Below are 20,696 nucleotides of genomic sequence, written 5' to 3'. Positions count from 1 at the left end.
TTACTTGAAGTTTAAGCTACAGTACCCCTTAGCCTCATTCGTTTGGCAGGTGAGCCTATCCCAACCTATCTTAACTGATTTTGACCGAATGGACTAGTAGCCAGCCAATCACACATATTGACACACATTCAATTAACCTAACATGTACGCTTTATGCGGTAAAGGATGCAAACTTTGACACAATGTACATGTGAATGCAACTGAAGAGACTGTTCTTATTAAATTATTTTCTAGTCAATGCATTACATCTATCTGTCTGTGACACCACAAACAAGGTTTTTGTTTCCAAGTGGAGCCTACTCAAAAATGTAATGCCACATAAATGACCAATACCTGTAACTTCATAATGAAAGTTGTATTTATTTATTTATTTTATTTTTTAGCACACACAGTTATTGCTGTAAGATGTGTAGGCTATTCATTAAAACGACTTTTGTTTTAGATTATAAAGAAAACAGATATTTAACTTTTTTATATATATATACTTTCAATAACACGTTTTGAACACGTGGTGGCGATAAATAGTTCTGAGGTGGATGACATAGTTTAGCGCACAAACGAAGAAGAGCCTATGCGCGAGGACAGTGGAAACGGTCTTCTCTAACCTGGAGTGAAAAATGGCGGCGTCTGTGTGCCGAGTTGGGAGTACCGTGGGTCGTGTACTCGCCAAAACCCGCAGTGTAAGTAAGGCTTCAAGTAACTTGTCAAAGAAAAAGCCTAAAGGCGTTTCAAGTTCCCGATGTTGTGGAAGTGAAGTGAACCAACCCAAAATCGAGGAAGCAACTGTCTTGGTTAGCTTTCCGCAAGTGGTACCTTCAGTTAGCATTTTAGCGTCGGCTAGCTTGGAGCGAATGCAAGGTCAACTGACAAATAGAAATAACGGCCTTTGTTACTACTAATTTTGTTGACAGTTGAAGATTACATGTGCAAACTAATTGTTTTATTTTCGTATGGTGGGTTTTCTTATTGCCTGCTCTTGTCAAAAATAGTACGTCCCTGTTTGCCCTCTCAACGTAGCATAGCTTCGTAAATAGGAGCTTGTTAAGTATGGTGACTTTGACTAAATAATTGTTTAGTGATGCTCTTCTATCGGTTGTCATTGGGTCTTCTGACTAATTATCTGGCCTTCGCCATAATTGAAATCTGCGTTTTGACCTTGGATCGTGTTTTGTAATGTTTGTAGAGCGAACAATATTTTGTTTCATTAATGCATGTTATTATAAATCACTTATAGGTTTTGTGACAGTGCATATCATGAAATGACAAGTTAAAGATTCATATATATTAAAGTTGCTTATACGCTTACAACCGTTAAGGTCTGTTATTATAACCCATATGAAAATGTGTTAAGGTCTGTTATTATAACCCATATGAAAATGTGTTAAATATGTATGGATTGTGTTATCTGTCAGGTTTGGTTGTTTATTATATTCATAATAATTTTTCGGAGCAGATTCGGTTTTGTCTCTGTTGCCAATCAAATGAGGCAAAAATGTAACATAAAGTAGTCTAAGCAAATATTGCCTTTTATTTGAAGGCATTCCAAAGATTTGTTGGATTGTATTATTTTTGAAATCGTCACCAAATGAAGTTAAAGAAAATGGTACCGATACTTTTCTCATTGCCGATTGATGTTAAGTTGTTTATATGTATTTGTATTATTAATATTGTAAATTTTAAGTGACTATCTTGCTTTTCTAGCCCCTCCTGTTGTCCCTGAGGCGTGGACAGACCTCAGTCAGCTATGCCCAAAGCCTGCTGGGAGCCCCTGAAGCCTGTCTCACTACCCTGGAAAATGGATTGAGGGTCGCATCGGAAGAGACAGGACATCCTACATGCACTGTAAGGACTTCATAATGTGCATCGCTGCAGTAGTGGATGCTGTAGTGCTTATGATCAATGCTCACTCTCTGCATGTCTTCATCATAGGTCGGACTGTGGATCAATGCTGGCAGTCGCTATGAGAATGAAAAGAACAATGGAGCAGGATTTTTCCTGGAGCACATGGCTTTTAAGGTATTTTAAGGACATTTTAGATAGATGGATATAATTTTACTGTAATTGTAAACTTTACTACTACCTTAGTGTCTGTTAGTGATAGACTAAAGCACATTAGGACTTAGAAATTCAAGTCATCTCCACTGTGTGCGTCAAAAGTCAAACAGTTCCACAAGGCACCTTTTGTCCTTGTTCTCTAGGGAACCAAGAAGCACCCTCAGTCAGCCTTTGAGAAGCAGGTGGAGTCTATGGGTGCTCACTTGAGTGCCTACACAACCCGGGAACACACTGCATATTACATGAAAATCTTGGCTAAAGACCTTCCTAAAGGTAAACGTGACTTATTAGTTTTGACAGTGGAACCTTCAAATGAGAGCACACGCTGTTCTGTGATGCTGGTACACTTCTAATTTGTTTGTATTTCATGTTTTTAATCTGTGTCGGCTCCCACAAAATACCTTTTTTTTTTGTAACATGATTTCAGTAAATAAAAATAGGTCGGTCTGTAGTGTTTGGTGCTGTCTCTATCTAATATTTTTAGAATCAATCTATTGATTATGCAATCGATTAATCGACTAATCTGAGTATTTTTAATTTTCCATTAATGTATTTACAAAAGCATTTTTTTCCCCCGATTACAGTTTACTAACCGGTGATTAGTGTTTATTTTGTTCTTCGTATAGTGATTTAAAAAAAAAAGGTAAAAGTAAAACTGTTTTTTGCAAATGTCTTATTTTGCTTTAACACAGAAGATTATCAATCTTCTTTCATGGAGGACTACATAAATCAGTGAACAAACTACTGTTGATATCCTGAAAATCAGAGGATTTAAAAAAAAAAAAAATGGCTCCAAACGATTACTCGATTAGGTGCATTGTGCCATTTAAAAAGGTGATATTAAAGCTTTTTCTACATCATGCATGCTCCACCAATACCCAGATGAGTATGAAGAGCCCTGACTGTTTTACTCTGACTGCATCTATCAGCTTTTATCTTCCCTTTATAGTAGAGTGTGCGGACCCGCACACTCCAATTTTTGGGGGGAGGGGTGGAGTTTTTCTTACCTCATTTGAAGTCATGTCTTTGTTTGTCAACTGTGGCTGTCGCTTCAAGATCGTACACGCACTCACATGCGCACTATGAATGAGCCTGACACAGATGCTGCAGTTACGCTTTGGGCCAGAAGTGGCAGTCACGAGTAAAAAAAGTGACAAACTGCGCAAAGATCTTTTAAAATAGTTGTTGATTAATTTGGTAATCAATTACTTGTCGATTAATTGATACATTTTGACAGCTCTATTAGTGTTGCTCCTTGTGATTGTTTTGTTGTTGTATTTTTGACTCTGTCCCATTCACAAAAAAGCTGAAAGCCCATTGACAAATGCAACTGTGCTTTTTCGTTCATGTCACTTGAGCAACAGTTTATCTGAAGCTCATTTGTAACTACTGTAGTGTTGTACCGATACCAATGGGCAGGGGCCCCGATACTGCATTAAAATGCTGGCTTCGGTATCAGGAAGTACTAACAAATAACGGGCCGATGCCATTTACCAATACTAATATAGAAATTTGAACGCAGCACACACTCGCTGATGTTTGATTACAGGTGTTCGCTGCATGAATTTCCTGTTTCACAAAGATTTTTAAGCAGTGCCTGACCAAGTTAGTAATGATTTTACATCCAAGTGAGTATGGAGTACTTCAGAATATTCTTTTTTATTTTTTTACATATTTTTTCAAACGGCGTGGTATTAGTACGGTATTGGCATTGGCCGATAAGACACAGCCATGTATCGGTATCTGAAGCCAAAAAGTGGTATCGGAGCAACACTATTTGTAACTCACTTTGTAAAAAAACAAACAAAAAAAAAAAACATGTCCAAGCAACAAACGGCTCATAAGTCTAAAACTAAGTTGTGGCACTTGTAAGTCAAGGTACTGTAGGGCTGTACTTGTTTCCTCAGCGGTGGAGCTGCTGTCGGAGGTGGTGCAGAACTGCTCACTGAGCGAGGCGGAGATTGAGCAGCAGCGAGGCGTTGTGCTGCGTGAACTGGAGGAAGTGGAAGGCAACCTGCAGGAAGTTTGTCTGGACATGCTGCATGCAACCGCCTTCCAGGGTACTCCTCTCGGCCGCAGTGTTCTGGGACCATCCGACAATGCCAGGTAGAAGGATAAACAAACTAAAATCGTATATAAGCATTATAAGTTGCTCAACTTCATAATTTGCTTTATTTTTTGTAATTTGTTGTATGAATGCACAAACCCTTAAAATTTTTAACAAACAATTTAAAATTCTATTAGAATTCTCACCCGCCAAGATCTAGTGGATTACGTCAACCTCCATTACAAGGCGCCGCGCATGGTTCTGGCTGCAGCTGGAGGTTGGCCCCATTTCTGCCACCATCTGCACTATTGGTGGAAAAATTGGCCCTTCATGTGATGTGCTCAATATGCAGGTGTGAACCACGAGGAGCTGGTTGGTTTGGCCCAGACTCACTTGAGTGCAGTGCCCTTTAATTACGAGGCAGATGCTGTTCCTTTGTTGTCAGCCTGCAGATTCACAGGAAGCGAGGTGAGCTCTTCAAATGGATTTGCAGGGATATTTCATCGCTTTTGGCGCTCGCCTGAGTTTGCGGAGGTAGTAAAATTGTACCGGGGGAAATGATAGCGTCATTGAATGCGCCAGTTTGGTTGAGACATGCTAACAAACAAACAATAGAGGAGAAGACTTGAATTTGAGAGAACAGGAAAACAGAACAACAGAATTTGGTCAAAGTACTCTTAAACCTGCCAGTAACTTGATGAATGTTCTGGTGAAATTGGACTTAATTCTAATTGGGATTTATTAGGGCTGGGTTTTAAAAAAAAAATAGAATAATCAATATCGAATCAAGTTTCCTTTTCGAGCCTGATATTGAATCATAAAACCACGAATCGATTATTTTAATATCTCTTTTTCCCATAAATTCATGTGAAAATAGAATTTTAAAAGAACAAATTATTTTTTTGTGTTTTTGAAATTTACTGTTGACATGAATTTATAAATATTTTCTTACATTTATGAAAGACCTCACTTTAGCATTTTAAGACAATTATAGAATATGAAAATATTTTCATCTCATCCTTGCTAATGTCAATGTTTGTGTAACACTTAAAGTAACACAAATGAGCATTTGGTTTTCGTTGATTATGACGTCACCTTTGGACAAAAGCAGTATTGTTTTCCTTAGAAAAAAAACAATTTCCTATATACACACAAACGCTGCGCTCCCCCTCCCTCCATTCCCGCGATGCATTCGTAAACAAGAAAGCACACAACTTTTGAGTGTTGCGTGGCTGGTCGGGTTAGTGTGGAAAGGCGAACTATCAAGCTGATAGCTATTTATTGCTACCATTTTCTGATCGCTAACATTAGCATAATTATTTTTGATTTGAGCATGGAAAGCTACCTACCAAAAAGAGCCGAGTTCCCGCAAAGGCAGCGTCGGTTGGGAATCTCCCTCGTCTTTCACCTCACACCAGCGAGTGAAATCCTGTACTGTGCTATCCACATCAGACATTTTATCATTATTATCGTCACCTCAGACAAAAAATGCATCAAACTCTGAACTCTTGTGAATAGAAATTGAATCGATTGAGGAAATTAGAATCAATATCCAGCCCAAGATGTTGAAGCCAGTAAAAAAAAAAAAAAGTTTAATGTCATGTTGACGAGTTCATGCAACAATTCTCCTCAGATCCGCATGCGTGATGACGCTATGCCCCTGGCACACATTGCCTTCGCTGTGGAGGGTCCCGGTGTTGCCAGCCCAGACATTGTGGCTCTTATGGTGGCCAACGCCACCATCGGAAGCTATGACCTCACCTGCGGTGGTGGAAAGGTAAGACGCCAGTATAATGTCTTATAAGTTGTTTATTTGTCCCCTTGAAGCTTTGCCCACTTGAGACTGTTTGTGTTTTGAGCGGCCATGACGGAGGGGTAAATAATGCTCCTCTCTCAAAACCTGGGTCAGGGGTCTCACCCCTGCCTCTGGACCTGTCGGGAGGGACACCTGCAGTACAATCAGCAGCTGAAATTGTTTCCGTTTTGATATCACCCATTTCTTCCAAACAATAGAACACAATAGCAAAACCTTACCATGTCCCCTCCTTATTCCCACGAAGAACATGAGCAGCAGACTGGCCCGCATGGTCGTGGAGGAGAACCTGTGTGAAAGCTTCCAGTCATTCTACTCGTCCTACAGTGACACCGGCCTGCTGGGTATTTACTTTGTGTCCGATAGGTTCCAGATTGACGACATGATGTACGCGGCGCAGAACGTGTGGTGAGAAATGGCACTCGTGGCACAGATCACATCAACTGCGCGCTTCATTAGAACGTCTGAAAACGGAGTCATGTTGTGCCTCATGCAGGATGAATCTGTGCACCACGTTCACTGAGAGTGATTTAGCCAGAGGCAAGAATGCTCTGAAGGCCAGTATGGTGGGACAGCTCAATGGAACGACTCCGATTTGTGACGACATCGGCAGACAGATTCTCAACTATGAACGGCGCATCTCTCTGGCTGAGTGGAACGCTCGCATCGACGTGAGTCGCTTTAAAATGTAGCCAGGCAATGCAGTCCCGTTGTGCTGACCACACTTTGGCCGCATCGTTTCAGGCCCTGACCCCCAAAATGGTGCGTGACGTCTGCTCTAAATACATCTACGATAAGTGTCCAGCTGTGGTAGCGATCGGTGAGTTCTAATGTTGGACCCCTTTTGAAGAATGATGACTAACGGATGTTCCTTACATCTCTCCATTAGGCCCCATTGAGCAGATGCCTGACTACAACAGAGTACGCAGTGCTATGTACTGGCTGAGGTTTTAAATGACATTGTGGTTTTGCTTCGTGTCCTCACCGACTTGTCCACACACAGCCATCAAGCCACCCACCCCACTCTTATCATGCCCACCGTTTTAGCCATTGACGGTGGCAGCTAAGAGTGTGAGTAGAGTTGATGAATTGGTAACCTTGTTTAATCTGCACATGACCTCAGCAGCAGGCACAGAATTGGGAGGATGTAGACTTCAAGTAGTTTACTGAAGTCAGGACTCTGTACATCCTAAATATAACCATTCTGGAGCAAGAGCATATTTATCATTTCTGTAAGATTCATTTCTGTCTTCTATTGTACTTAACAGAAGCTCTAATTCTGATGAAAATAAAACTGTAAAATTACTGAGTCGTTTGTCATATTTGGTCCCGTAGTCACAGATCAATTAATAGACATTGGGTCATTTTTAGTGGCACTCATGACACACTAGCAGGCCATGGCACACTGGTTGGGACTTACTGATTCATAAGACAGGTAAAATTCTGATTTACGTCACTTGAACAGATCTAAGTACGAGTTCAGGGGTCGGCAACCTTCAATACTCAGAGCCAGTATGGCCATTTACTATGGGGGACACCGGGAGCTACAAAACCCTTTTGAGGTCTAAAGTGAGGATAACGCTGCATACTGTATCATTTTATCTGTATACAAACTTAGTGTATTGCATTTATGGAATCAAAGAACTGCTATAAGGAACACAATATTTCTGCATGAAACATTTTGAACTCTGAAAAAAGACGCTTTGTTGAGGCTTACTTTCAAGTAAAATAATCTGCGTCTATTTGACTTGGATACCACAATATCGTGATATTAAAAGTTCCACAATATCGTCGTCATGATCACATCTCCATAAAAAAAAAAACGGTTACTTTTCACCTGATTCAGCCAAGCACAGCATTATGAACTACATAGACTGATATTTTACACAGTTGAGCCAATAGTAACATAATGCACTGTACATTGTTTACAAAGTAATTCAACATGGCGGAAGGCGGCGACCATAGTGGCATTGAGGCATAGATATAGCAGAAAACTCAGAGGTTGATATATTGTCACCCTCTTAAAATAAATTGTTTCCCCCTGAAATCAACTCATGATGCAAATGGTTCAATTACTTGTTTCCTTAAAATATGAGCTTTTTTTATATTTATATATTACCAACACCGCCACAGTAGGGTGATAATTATCGTATCATGAGGTTCATATTGCGATAATATGGTAATGTCACATTTGGATATCATTACAGCTCCTGAATTTAGCATTCAGCATCACCACGTCGGGGTTTTATAGTGTACACGTGACCTTAAATACTTGTTGTTCATTTCCAAAGTCACAGTGAGCCACAACAGAAGAACGAAAAAGTCTCATGTGGCTCGAGAGCTGCAGGTTGCAGACCCCCTTGTACTAGTTACATACACAGACTGACGTAGAACCTCTATGATAAGATTTATGTGACTCAGCCCGCCGGATGATAAGCCAGGATCTGCTTTGAATCATGACCTAATCGTGTATTAACATGAAGTCATGCTGGATCTGTGACAGCGATGCGACTGACTGGTACAAATCATGAACATTAGTTAGGAGGAGCGGTGACATCTGCGCAACGTATGTTCGTTTATCTGTGGCCATCCATGATGCAGGACCCCCGAGGGCCCAGCCACCGTAATCATGTTGAACTTAAGTCATTAGTGAGATGAGGATTGGTCCGGAGATGGGATGCAATGGAGGTGCTTCAGGAGACGGGGGTAGACATGTGACATCTTCCTCCTCGCCGTTTTCCAGAGTTCTTTTTCTTCTCGCTGCCTTTGTGCTCCTTTAATACGGGATCTGAGGCATCCTATGGTGCTACACAAAAAGAACACACTGAAAATGTGATAATAGTAGTTCAATTAAGGACCATAAGTCACCTTAGATGAGTTACTACATTTATGTGACACTACAAAAAAAAGATGCAATTGCCTTTTTAAAGAAGCAACAATATGCTTCAGCAGCTGTTGCTGTAAAGCTAATGAAGCCTGTAAAATCTCCTCACACTATTTGGGATTGCTCCGTCATGTAGAACTGCTTCTTTTAGAGTCACTGACGTAAGCAGCTCGGTTTTGGAGATGTTACTGGGGCGTGACAGGTGAAGAGGGATGTTGACACATTGTGCTTAAGTGCAAAAACAAAAACAAACAGGCATATGCTTTCTGTGTGTTCATTGCGCCTGTTTGAATGTTGTGTTTGGTTTGTAATGTAGTTTGAGATTAACATGGATTTTAGTATGATTTTAAATGAGTTTGCATATCATGTAAGGTGTTAAACTACAAAACAACCCATATCATCAGGTATAATATTGAAAACACAATTAAGTAACAAAGAGCAAAAATTGAAATAAAACACATGCTCAGATGCTTTTAGAGTATCTGCCAACTCTCAGCCAAGCACAAAACTACACATTACACATGCACATTGAACATTCAATGTTGGCGCATACAAATCAGCATGCAGGAGTTTTTGGCCACAATGGAAGTGCCCCCCTGCCCCTCCTCCACCCACAGAATCCAAACTCATGTAGTCTGACACCATCTTATTATTTAGGTTCTCTCGGTGGTTAGGCCAGAGATCACTGATTGTGTTTGGCCATTCGTCTACTACCTCGTTATTGTCAGATGGCACACTGCTGTGCTGATTGCTACTCACCATAATGACAAGCACAAATTTACGGCTCTCCACGATTTCAGTTCAATATCCCCAGAGTTCTGTTCTCTAATGAGCATTGTTCTATATAGGCCCATGGAACATTTAAGCATAATCTTAAAATCTACTTGATTTAAGAAATTAAAAAATAAAATAAATAAATAAATGATACAAATGATCTGTTTATACTAGGGGCGTGCCAAAAAAATAGATTCTCATAAGAGTCGCGATTCTCATTTAATACGATTCAGAATCGATTTTAAATGTCCCAAAATCGATTTTATTTAAATTATTTTATATTGTCTTGCCTTTGTCTGTGTGTGCCTTTATTTGGAGCGCTGTTCATGTTGTATCCGGTTTGGCCACTGAGGGGCAGTGTGGTTCCACGCGGTCTAATACACTGTTAACAGGGATGTGATTTTTCCGCTAATTCGCGGAATTCCGCTTTTTTTATCTCCAAAAATAAAATGTTACAATTTTTTAAGTGGTAAAATATCCGATTTCGTCTCTCGACAGCATTCCATTTTAGTGTTTCCGTAACTGAAATTAAACGGATCTTGCGATTGGCTGAAGTCTCCGTGTTGACCAATAAACGCGCTTGTTATAAAGGCATAGGCGTATGCCATTGTTTGTTGACCAATAAACGCGCTTGTTATAAAGGCATAGGAGTATGCCATTGTTCATTTCTCAGACGTTTTTGCCGGGTGTTTAAAGAAAGATGTCCGTGATCGAACGCAAAGATGCTCCGCGAGTTAAGGAAATTGACAAGATCGTAAAAAACAAGTTTCGATGGGACTGGTTAGAGAAGGATATATCTACAAATGTTGGAAAGAAGACTGTGACGAATTTGTTCAGTGACTTTATTCGGAAGATCGATCGTGCCGGGAAAGCGCTTTGCATTTGGTGCCATGATACCGTTGACTATGGTGGGAGAGGTTTCAAAGCTCTTGAAAGTCACGCAAAGAGCAAAAAACACGTGAAAGAACTCCAGTCAAGAACAACAAATTATTCCATCGCTGGAAGTTTCGGTGCCCAAACGAAAACTCCAAAACTTTACGGCCTCCATCCCTTATTGACATCACAATCGGAAGCGGTAATAGAGAGACGTGATCCACCCCAACAACCTGTACCAGTTGCTGATAGAGTCGTGAATTTTGAGGTCGGTGGTAAACTTTTTAAATTAATCGAAATCAAATTTTCGAAAATATTATAACGTAATAAAAATGGCCATAAATATTTAACATGGTTAATCATTGACACAAACTCAAATGAATGCTGCATGTTTGCACTTTTCAGGTTTCAATATGTTGACTGTCTTGATGTATGCAGTTACAGAGATGATCTTAGTCAATCATGCATTCGACGAATGCATGATTGTGTTTTTACCAGAGCTTGCTGCATGAGGTATTTTATGTTTTTGTTATGCATTATGTATTAAATTAAGAATGATTGATTAAATGATTTATTGCATGGTAAATATATATGATGATATTCTCAGTGAAGCAAAGGCAGTCCAATGTTTTTGAATGTGACTGATTTTGAGTCGACTAAAACTGCAATTTTATATGGGATAGTTCAATATACATTGAAAATTTATGCTGTTGTTTTGTCTATTTCTTTGTCATCTGAGTGCATTGAAAGTACTTAAAAACACGGAAAACCCATGAGCTCTGGACCTAGCTGAGTGCCCGCGGCCCCCAGACCCCCGGCTAAATTTTCAGATAATTTCACTTTGGTCAAATCACATCCCTGTGTTAAGTTGTAGTCACATTAGAGAGTAGAAGGAAAAAGTCACGATCAAGTTATTCCAATAAACGTTTTTTTTTTTCAGCGTGGAGCCATTCCTTTGAGTGATAAAAGTGCCTCGAGTAGCGCGCTAATTAGCATTAGCGTGTCAGACTGGAGTAGATCATTACAATTCCTTGCACATGTATAGATTGAAGCAAAAATCGCTCCTAATCGATTCTGAATCGAATCGCAGATCCAAAAATCGGAATCGAATCGTGAGACAAAAGATTCCCACCCCTAGTTTACACACATCCATCCTACCATTTTCGGTAAACGTCTATTCTGTTCATGGTCACAAAGAACTGTTGCCTCTCTAAGATAACTTAGGTGACGGACAACCTCCATTCTGGACCGATAGCCAGTCAATGACTAGGCCACTCACATTCTCATTGTCACTGAATGGGTACTGAACCCACTCTGCCTGAATAACCAGTAAAAAGTATCAGTGACTCTAGCAAGGTCCATTTATGCCTCCACCCGCCAAATTTGGTAGTTTTTAGTACTACTTGTAAGCTGCATTGAAATAGAAAGTCAAGTAAAAAAAAAAAAAAGTTCTATGTACTCCCACCAATCTAAATACAGTATTCTGGTTAATTTTTAATTTATAGAATATGAATTAAGCAGCAAAATCCACTTGTTTTTATCCACCTCTTTGGGCGGCCATTTTGCCACTTGCTGTCGACTTGAAAATGGCATCACATTGCCGAAAGGCTCAGTTTGTGAACGTCACATGACCAAGTAAGTCAGCACCACGCCTTCTACTTTTTCTGATTGAGCGAGGTCATATGTAAATGTGCTGCCCCTGGTAAAAAATAATAATAATAGGAAAAGTGAAAGTACAATGTCATACCTGAGCACTTAGGCACTGTGATGTCATTTTCAGTCGACTGCAAGTAGTAAAATGGCCGCTCCCTGAGATGGATAAAATTTGCTGCTCAATTCATATTCCATAAATACAATATGAATCAGAATATCATGTTTAGACAAGAACATATTGTGAATATTTTTTTTACTTGACTTACTCTTTAAATTGTCAGCAGCTCTGGTTTCAGAATGGGTACCTTATTGACTCACTGCTCATCAATGTATAAGACCTGAAAATGAATGTGGACACACCAAGGAATATTGGAACTTGTGCACACAAATGATAATAATAATAATTTATATAGTCTGTCTTATCACTGTACTCGCATTTGATATGTTGCTCTTCTGCATGATGAATCAAATGAATGCACACGTGTGGCTGAGATCATATCTCTCTCACGCATCCTCTTTTTTGGCATCAGAGGTTTATTATTACATTTGGATAACTGCACTTTTCTTCTGTGTGCCGACTGTCCGTGTCGTTATGAACAAATGATTGTGATTGTGTTATTTTTAGATGGGAGAAAGACACAGCAATGAGACTGGAGGAAATGAGATTAAAAGAAGGGAGGGGGAACATAACAAACAGAGAGAGGGGACGGCAAAGTGAAGACGGACGGGGTCGTGCGGGACACTCAGCCACTTCAACGTCCCGCTGCGTGACACACTGGTCGCTCCTGTCATCACTGAGGAGGACAGCCAACACATATTTCGTTGATTATTCACATTTCCAGATTATTTCCAACGCTGGAAGTTGCCGTGCCTTTTTTCAAGTCACCAACAATCCACTGCAGTGACACCAAGTAAGTAAGTACTCAACAGTGAAGCTTTTGTTGTATCATTAGATATTGCTGCGTATTGCAAAACTGCACGCCAAGCAGGGTGCTTTGTAACAATTCGTTCGACTGACTTCATCCTTGCGTCCTGCGTTTGCAAGCGCTTTAAAACCATTTGCATCATCTTGCCAACAGATCTGCGAGCATGAGAACGGTGCGGCTGTGCTTCTGCCTGGCGCTGCTGCTGCCTTGCGGGAGCCACGCTCAGAGGAGCAGTCCCGCTCTGGACGACTTGGACGAGGACACGAGGAGAAGCACGCTGGCCGTCCACGTGATGAAGCGCGGCGGCGTGTTGGACTCGTTGCTACGGTCCGAGCAGCGCGTGGTTCTGCGGCCGGCGCGAGCCCCGCAGATGCCGAAGAGAGCCCAGCCGGGGTCCCGCTTCGCCCTGTCCCTTGACGTCCCCACCAGTATCCTCAGCGTCCTCATAGACCTGGCCAAGAACCAGGACTTGAGGACCAAAGCGGCAGCCAACGCGGAACTGATGGCGCGGATCGGCAAGAGGAAATAGCACGACGGCATGGCGGGGAAAAAGCTGGAATTGGAGATAAAAACATTTACTTTAACACAATGTATCAATGGCAAAGTTAGTAGTTCAGATACAATTAGTACATAGATCTTCCTTTCTACTTACATCACTAGTTAATACACTATCAAATGTAGAAGCGGAAAGAGCTGCACTACTGTCTCATTACTTAGGTCACATTCTTCTCATCACAATTCTGTTCCTTTGTGTTTTTGCATGTCACGAATTCAAACAAAGCTTGTTGAATTAAATGTGATGATAACATTTATTCTTCGCTCGTCTTATTCATCTTACTCTGCATTGACAAGCATCAGCGAGCCATTGAAGACAAATGAGTGCGTCACCCCCAACACTGGCGATGGCCGATAAACACGACAAAGACACAGGCAGGATATTGACCTCAGAAAGAAATGAAAGAGCAGGGCTTTCATATAAGCCTTTGTTTGCAAAGCGTGTGGCATTTGACACTTCTGGGCTATGGTAAGTCGTTGTGCTTTATCTGCTCTGCTATACAAGACTATCTTGCGGCATGATTCATCTGGGCTCCGGCACTGAGCATGAAATATGATTCAACAGAGTGAAATAAACTGTTCATTTGATTCACACTGGAGTTTGCTCTGTTGCCCGTCATGACATTGAGACAATTACTTAAAGCTCATAAACCCGACAGAAAACTTAACAAGCGGCAAACACCACACAAGCAAACCATCTTGATGAAATCAAGAGCAAGTTTTGGTTTTCTGAATCTACCATATGGAACCTCTCTACTTGGCCAAAGTGCTCCTATAACAAATCTTAAATGGCATAGACGTACGTACGCTCACTGGACACTCATTGGTAACACGTACCTGAACTATTAAGCCATTAATTTTTTTTATAGCGTGGTGCCTGGTGAGCTGGAGTTGATCCCAACTGACTTGCAGGGTGCAGCATAGGCTTGTGTGATGACAACACAGATGCACACACATTTACTGTTGGTCGTGATTACCAACCAGGTGCCATAGCCTGAAAGCTGTGGGAAATTGTCCAATCTCACTTTTTTTTTTTTAAATCATTATTTATCTGTGTCTTGGTTCATCTATCTATGCTAGTGATTACATGCTCTCCCATTAGATGTCAAAGGGTACAATTAAACCTGTGTAAAATAATCCACCTGTTGCTATTCATACAACAGAGTGAGTGGTGACATGTCCTCGTTTGAGTAAATTAGCTTTTTTCCTCCCTCAACTAAACATGCGCAGATGGCACACTGCTTGTGAGTAAAGTACACAAGGTCATCATTATTTCAGTATTCTTTTTTTCGTGTGTGTGGAAAAAATAGGTCCCTTCCCTTGGCTCAGTTAAGTTCTTGTTAGCTGTTAGTGTATTTGATTATTTTCCTCGTTTGCTGCAAACGAAATCCTACGTGAGTCGATTAAGGTTGACCTATTTCGCCCTCTCAATTCTCCAACGAGCTATCTTTTACGAAGCAAATATAAATATCGTGGAAACTAAACAAGTGATTGAAGATACCACACTAACCTTGCATAAATGTTGCAATTCGTGAGTCGTATGACGCTGAGCTAGACTATGAAGTCACACACAGTGACGGTTGTTTTAATCTATTATTATTAGTTAGTTAACAATTAAGTAGTCATTCGCTCTTGCAAAAGTAACATGTCAATAATTAAATGTAAAATATATAAATAATGATTAAAGAACACAATAAACATACATTCCGGTTATAACCGGAAATCACATGACATTCTTCAATCATCAGCCCCGAACCTGAGACAGGTGTGTTAAATTAAACGCCGTATGCGGGCATCTGCAGGAGCACATAACACGTAAATCTGGATTATTTGTCTTTTAATTTTGTGTATGTATAATGCAATTTTTTCTACATCTTACATTGTTTAGTTTTCTTAAAATTGAATTTGGGTCATTTTATTTTTCTCTCTATAATCAGGCACGGCGCCAGAATTTATTTTTGCTCTTGATCGATAAAGGGGGATATATATATATATGTATATGTATGTATGTGTATGTATATATGTATGTATGTATGTGTATGTATATATGTATGTATGTGTATGTATGTATGTATGTATCTCAACTAAAATGCTGGGGAGGCTTAACTGGGCAATATCAATTCTGACCGGTTGATAGCACCCCCTAACCATAATATAACGCCATCGCTGTATATTTAAAATGTTTTGGCCTTCTGAGAACGAAAGATCTGATTTGTTAAAGTACAGTCTTATTGATTATTATATAGTTTTGTAATTTAGGCTGTTGGTGCTGCTGTTAAGCAGGCTCGTACAGATTACTTTATTGCTTTGCCTGGTGGCTCACCACTGCCAGTGAAGTATTTAAATAAATATATGAGAATTCCAGAAGTATAGATTCTCTAAATAATTGTTCTCTTCGGCCAAAGAAAGCATATCATATAGTGGTCTCGGAGCGGTGTCTTTTATATAATAAATACAATATATGAGAGAAGAGGTTGTCTTTATTTTAGGAGCCAAACAAAAACTAAAAAACAAATATAACTGGTTGCCATGCAGTGGCTTCTCCCCAGTGTACACATTTTAATACATTTGTCTTGTCAATGGGTGCATTGTCAAGTTCATGAATGACGCATTGCCTCTATATTCAGGCAATGTGAGGCATAGTAAATTAATGTGAGATTGAATAATCCTTCAAGATCAATTGTGTGGAAATTGTGGCCTTGTGGGTTTCGAGGCTGCAGTAACACGGGACAGTTATCCTTCAATGAAACCTCAAGGTTGGATGATTTGGATCAGTATAAAGGAAACAAATGCTATTAATAGAATAATGACTGATCAAAAGATGATGATTTTCAGGTCTTAACAAAATTGTAAAAGTTTTTTTTAAACTACATTTGTAGTGAATGTTTCTTTAAAAGAGAATGTAGTAAATGGTTCTTTAAAATTAAATTAAAAAAAAATAATTCTGCATTGTTATCTTTCATGACGTTAGCACACAGAGATCTTAACTTTTCTGAAAGACAATTTTGGTGAACTTTATACACTTTGGCTTTGTGTCAGTCCAGGACATTCAAGGGGGGTGGCCATGCAGTTTTGTGCAATGACACTGCATGACGACATTTGACTTGCTTAACAGTACAAGGTTCGCTGGCCAGCTGTCGCTGTGATTCAGTTGTTCAGAGAAGGAAGGGTGTGTGTCTGCGCGTTTTTGCTGAGTTTCTGATACCGGTGACCACATTCAGGATTATATTGTATAAATCATTGGAAGAGCTGGGGGTTTTTGCTCATAAGAGTTTTGCGTCCTTGTGGTGTGTATTTGTTGAAACTTTTTCAATGTGAAACAACTTTGAATCATATTGTGGTGTTCATTACCAGCTTTGCCATACAGGTTGTGGTGCTCGCTCTTTAGCAATGGATTATGCTTGGAAGTCTCTCAACCTCCTGACCTCGTCTTCCTTCTCCAAGTAAGATAACGCTTCATGGTTTCTTGCATCATTCTTATGTTAACAGCACCCTCCCCCTCCCAATCTTCCACCAGGTGTGTGACTGCCAGCATGTCAGCCAGTGCGTCCGTGACCCAGCAGCTTCTGTCAGGACGAGCTCCTCGGCCAAAACCTTTCCGAGTGACAAATGCCGACCGCAGTTTGAAGAAGGGCATCATGGCGGATGCGTTGGAAGACCTGATCAACAAGGTATGGACAAAGGAAGGCAAAGAAAGACCATAAATTGAGTGATCCCTCACCCACTTTATGTAGCATCAGCAGCGCACACGACTTTCGTGCTGGTGAATGTTTACGAGAAACTGATGTCATGAATTTTCTTTTTGTCAAATAAATGTCTCCATTTCTGCCCTGTATAGGTGAGCGATTCATTAAATGTGCTGTGTGCCAGTGGCCTGGTGCTGGATGAAGATGGCACAGGCGTGGACACGGAGGAGTTCTTCATGACGTTGCCTGAGAACACTGTCCTCATGGTGTTGGAGAAAGGACAGAAGTGGACCCCATTTCAGGTAGCGTGTCACATACACCACTAGGTGGCACTGCGGATTAGCTGGCTCCAACAATTGAGATTTGGAAACGTGTGACAGTAAGTTTAGCTCGGCCAAGATACCAGAGGGTCAACTAATTGGAGAAATGCTAGTCTGCTTCTTTACTGCCGTTTGCGTGCCTCTGAGCAAGGCACTGACACATCTCCAACTCTCAGTTGAAGAGGCGCAACACTATTTGTGTGCCTTTTTTTCTTGATCTGTCCTTGCATGCCTAAATGTGTGTGACATCTGTGCAGTATGCAACATAAAATAAACAGCTGAGTGCGAGGTAAAATTCTGGGCTTTTAATCGGTAAATAAACCTCAAGAGCCACAGTCAAAGGACTACATGTCCCGTCTCACTATTGTAATTCCTAATTGTAATTATGTGGACGTTTCATGCATATTTCAACTCCAGTGCCATTTACATTAAAGTTGAAGTACCATTGATTGTTACACACACTTAAGTGGAGTGAAATGTGTTCTCCACATTTGACCGATCCTCTGAGGGAGCGGTGAGAAGCAGCAGGGGCTGCGTTGTGTTCACACTGCATGACCTGTAAATTTAAAGCCCATCAAAATGGACAAAATCTTTCACACAGAGGAAAAATCAATTTCCAAGAGAGTGATACACAGATGCCCGCCATGCACCACCAAGCGATGGCGATACAGCAGTTACAAGCAGCCCCACTAGTCAAAACGCAATATTCTGATTAATATTGTGTTTGTGGAATGTGAATTAAACCCCTTCGGACCCATAGATGATTGCAGTGGACATGACATATTTGCGTGTCTACAGTAAACCAATAAAACGCATAATTTGGATGATATCAACACTTCTGGTTAATGATTGGGTCCTAGCTAACCAATCACAATCGTAAGTTGATTTGCATGACGTTCGTGTTAAAAATGTTACATATGAGCTTTGTAAGTTAACACATAACAGCCATATTATCCTGGTGTCTACTATAACACATGAAAACATGAGACAACCCCAAAAATGTTCTACCATGTTTTTCTTATGTGGGGGGTAAAAAGTCAAAATTGGGAAGAGAAAAAAAATTGCCCAGCAGTAAATTGCGGGTCTGAAGGGGTTACGCAACAAAATCCACCCATTTTTATCCATCTCATGGTGCGACCATTTAGCCACTTTCTGTACTTAAAATGACATCACAGTTGCTTAGGTAACAACTAATCAGGGTTCACCTGTTTTTTTAAGCAGAGCCGTGATTGGATGTTCCCCGAGAAACTGTGATGTCATTTTCAGTTGACAGCAAGTGTGAAAATGGCCGCCCCCTGATGGATGAAAACGAGTTGATTTTACTGCTTAACTCATATTCCACAAATGTGGTATTAATCAGAGTGTCATCTTTAGACTAGTGGGGGCACAAACATATTATTGTCAAGAAAACATTTGGGTTGATGTCCATTTTAAAGCAATATTTAACCATATTTATAATTTCATAAGTGCCTGTGGATGAAATGGCGAATGTTGCGGTAAAAATATACGCGAGTGGCATCCGTGCCGCGCGGATAACATTCAAGTGAATGGAAATGAGCATTTTTTGCCTGGATTCTAGTTGTATTTGTAACCATCGCACGGTGGCTCTAAATGCTGCAATCGAATCCTCGGAAGTCTTGGCCTTCTTCAAAATCTGTTTTAATGACGTCGACTTTTGTTCCCGTCACGCAAAAGCCAAGGTGGTGACCCTTTTGACCTGACTGTCTTTCTCCAGAACAGCCCCTTCAAAGACGAGCTCAGCAAACACAGGCCGCAGCACCGGACAGATGTGGCCAAACTGACCTTTGACCTGTACAAAAACAACCCCAGCGATTTCATTGGCTGCTTGAATGTCAAAGCAACACTGTATGGTGTTTATTCCTTGTCCTATGAAGTGCGCTGTTACGAGGCCAAAAAGATGTTTAAGTGAGTGAATGAGTTCTTGTTGTATTTTGGTGTTTTAAGTTTAGAATGCATGAGTTCTTATCACTATGTTGAGTACGCTGCATATATTGTAAGCAGCTGCACAATAGCATTTGCACTGTACTTTGTGCAGGGAAAATATCACGCAGAGTAAACTGTATTAGTCTTCGAACCTGTGTGGGTGGCAGAGTTGAAATGGGCTAGATTTTTCTGAGATTAATTTTGTGAGGAGTTATGTCATCACAAAGAGGTGCTGGTGATCAACTCTGGCACAGACCTTGTGGGAGAGGATTACATTTCACAATTGCTTGCCTCAACACTGGAGAGCTAAATGATAAAAAAAAATCATGCCAGTGATGTTTTTTTTAAAAGATGACAATTGCGCAGGAAATGTGACAATGTTGTAATGCACATTTCTCATGAGTGTATGAAAACTGTCTCTACTGATGAGAATAATACAATGCGTGTTTGTGCCGTGCTTTTAGGGAGGCTTTACGATGGACCGTCCTCTCCATGCAGGCCACTGGCCACATCCTGCTGGGCTCCTCCTGGTACATGGAGCAGCTTCTGGAGGAGGGCAAAGTAGAGGAGAGACCAGAGGAGGGCATGTTGCTGCACCGGGAGAGCCGAATCGGGCAGCTGCAGAGCTTTTTGTTGGGTCGAGTAACCTACTGATGTTGGAATCTGACCGTTTCTGTTACTTTTGCTGCTGAAACTCTGTAATCTTCTTGGATGTCAAATATAACCCACTGGAGATGAACGAATAAAGTACTTTTATTTCCCCTCATTTCTTCATGTCTCAAGCTTGTGTATGGCAAAATGGAGCCTGGTCAAGTCAGTGTAATTGGCAACAGATCCAGCTGTCTTTCCCCCGCTTCCCTAATTGTCGCTGCTTCTGTCCTGTCAGTTATAGCCGGCTGGAGAGAGAGAAGAGACAAGTGAGGGCTGGCGGAAGCAAATATTACTGAATGTGTTAAAGGTCAAAATGCTGGATGGATCTTTGACAAATTGCCTGCAAGGTTGACTGAGTGGAATGTTACAATGGACCTCATGTGTAGTCAAGATGCTCTGTCCGTGCTCGTGACAACACAAATGACTGTCAGTATAACCGCAGTTTTGTTGAGCTGCATATATCAATAAAATAAGGCAATTGCTTGGACATGAATTTGCATGACTTTTTTTTGTGG

The 20,696-nt window shown here is 40.7% G+C and overlaps 3 protein-coding genes and 1 non-coding gene across 6 annotated transcripts; all 4 read left to right on the top strand.

Moving 5' to 3' along the window:
• Positions 1-558: 558 nt before the first annotated feature.
• On the top strand, positions 559-7,220 carry uqcrc1 (ubiquinol-cytochrome c reductase core protein 1). Its single transcript, XM_086087914.1, has 12 exons — positions 559-680; positions 1,702-1,842; positions 1,930-2,016; positions 2,199-2,328; positions 3,963-4,161; positions 4,300-4,379; positions 4,455-4,570; positions 5,736-5,879; positions 6,163-6,323; positions 6,412-6,586; positions 6,660-6,735; positions 6,805-7,220. The coding sequence occupies exons 1-12, from the start codon at positions 618-620 to the stop codon at positions 6,867-6,869; spliced, it is 1,437 nt and encodes a 478-aa protein (XP_085944040.1). The 5' UTR covers positions 559-617; the 3' UTR covers positions 6,870-7,220.
• Positions 5,932-6,052, top strand: LOC147166850 (small nucleolar RNA SNORA26). The gene has a single exon (XR_015096396.1). It is a non-coding gene; the product is annotated as a small nucleolar RNA SNORA26 (small nucleolar RNA).
• A 5,588-nt stretch (positions 7,221-12,808) lies between the features above and the next one.
• LOC147166848 (uncharacterized) lies at positions 12,809-13,954 on the top strand. 3 transcript variants are annotated; one of them, XR_015096389.1, is made up of 3 exons: positions 12,809-13,010; positions 13,179-13,629; positions 13,878-13,954. XR_015096389.1 is itself a non-coding variant. In XM_086088112.1 (2 exons), exon 2 carries the CDS (start codon positions 13,189-13,191, stop codon positions 13,552-13,554), a length of 366 nt encoding a protein of 121 aa, XP_085944238.1. In that variant the 5' UTR covers positions 12,809-13,010; positions 13,179-13,188; the 3' UTR covers positions 13,555-13,837. The 3 variants fall into 3 exon arrangements, 2 of the variants coding, with proteins under 2 accessions (XP_085944238.1, XP_085944239.1); XM_086088112.1 differs by lacking the exon at positions 13,878-13,954 and having other exon boundaries at positions 13,179-13,837; XM_086088113.1 differs by lacking the exon at positions 13,878-13,954 and having other exon boundaries at positions 12,809-13,014; positions 13,179-13,837.
• A 2,752-nt stretch (positions 13,955-16,706) lies between these two features.
• On the top strand, positions 16,707-20,296 carry cidec (cell death inducing DFFA like effector c). The gene is made up of 6 exons (XM_086088111.1): positions 16,707-16,867; positions 16,948-17,023; positions 17,098-17,251; positions 17,419-17,568; positions 19,322-19,512; positions 19,995-20,296. Exons 2-6 carry the CDS (start codon positions 16,971-16,973, stop codon positions 20,182-20,184), a joined length of 738 nt encoding a protein of 245 aa, XP_085944237.1. The 5' UTR covers positions 16,707-16,867; positions 16,948-16,970; the 3' UTR covers positions 20,185-20,296.
• The last annotated feature ends 400 nt before the right edge of the window (positions 20,297-20,696 follow it).

This window comes from Leptonotus elevatus, chromosome 10, assembly GCF_054856555.1.
Source record: "Leptonotus elevatus isolate MCC_2025b chromosome 10, RoL_Lele_1.0, whole genome shotgun sequence".
NCBI classification, from domain to species: domain Eukaryota; kingdom Metazoa; phylum Chordata; class Actinopteri; order Syngnathiformes; family Syngnathidae; genus Leptonotus; species Leptonotus elevatus.
The sequence above is the reverse complement of the archived record's forward strand: the minus strand, read 5'-3'. Positions and strand labels throughout refer to the sequence as shown.

Bases quoted from the DNA above. Each gene is read 5' to 3' on its own strand.
- uqcrc1 (XM_086087914.1), top strand. From the start codon at position 618: ATGGCGGCGTCTGTGTGCCGAGTTGGGAGTACCGTGGGTCGTGTACTC. The intron at 2,017-2,198 runs GTATTTTAAGGA...CTTGTTCTCTAG, and splicing joins TGGAGCACATGGCTTTTAAG to GGAACCAAGAAGCACCCTCA. The intron at 6,324-6,411 runs GTGAGAAATGGC...TGCCTCATGCAG, and splicing joins TACGCGGCGCAGAACGTGTG to GATGAATCTGTGCACCACGT.
- cidec (XM_086088111.1), top strand. From the start codon at position 16,971: ATGGATTATGCTTGGAAGTCTCTCAACCTCCTGACCTCGTCTTCCTTC. The intron at 17,024-17,097 runs GTAAGATAACGC...ATCTTCCACCAG, and splicing joins ACCTCGTCTTCCTTCTCCAA to GTGTGTGACTGCCAGCATGT. The intron at 17,252-17,418 runs GTATGGACAAAG...TGCCCTGTATAG, and splicing joins TGGAAGACCTGATCAACAAG to GTGAGCGATTCATTAAATGT.
- LOC147166848 (XM_086088112.1), top strand. From the start codon at position 13,189: ATGAGAACGGTGCGGCTGTGCTTCTGCCTGGCGCTGCTGCTGCCTTGC.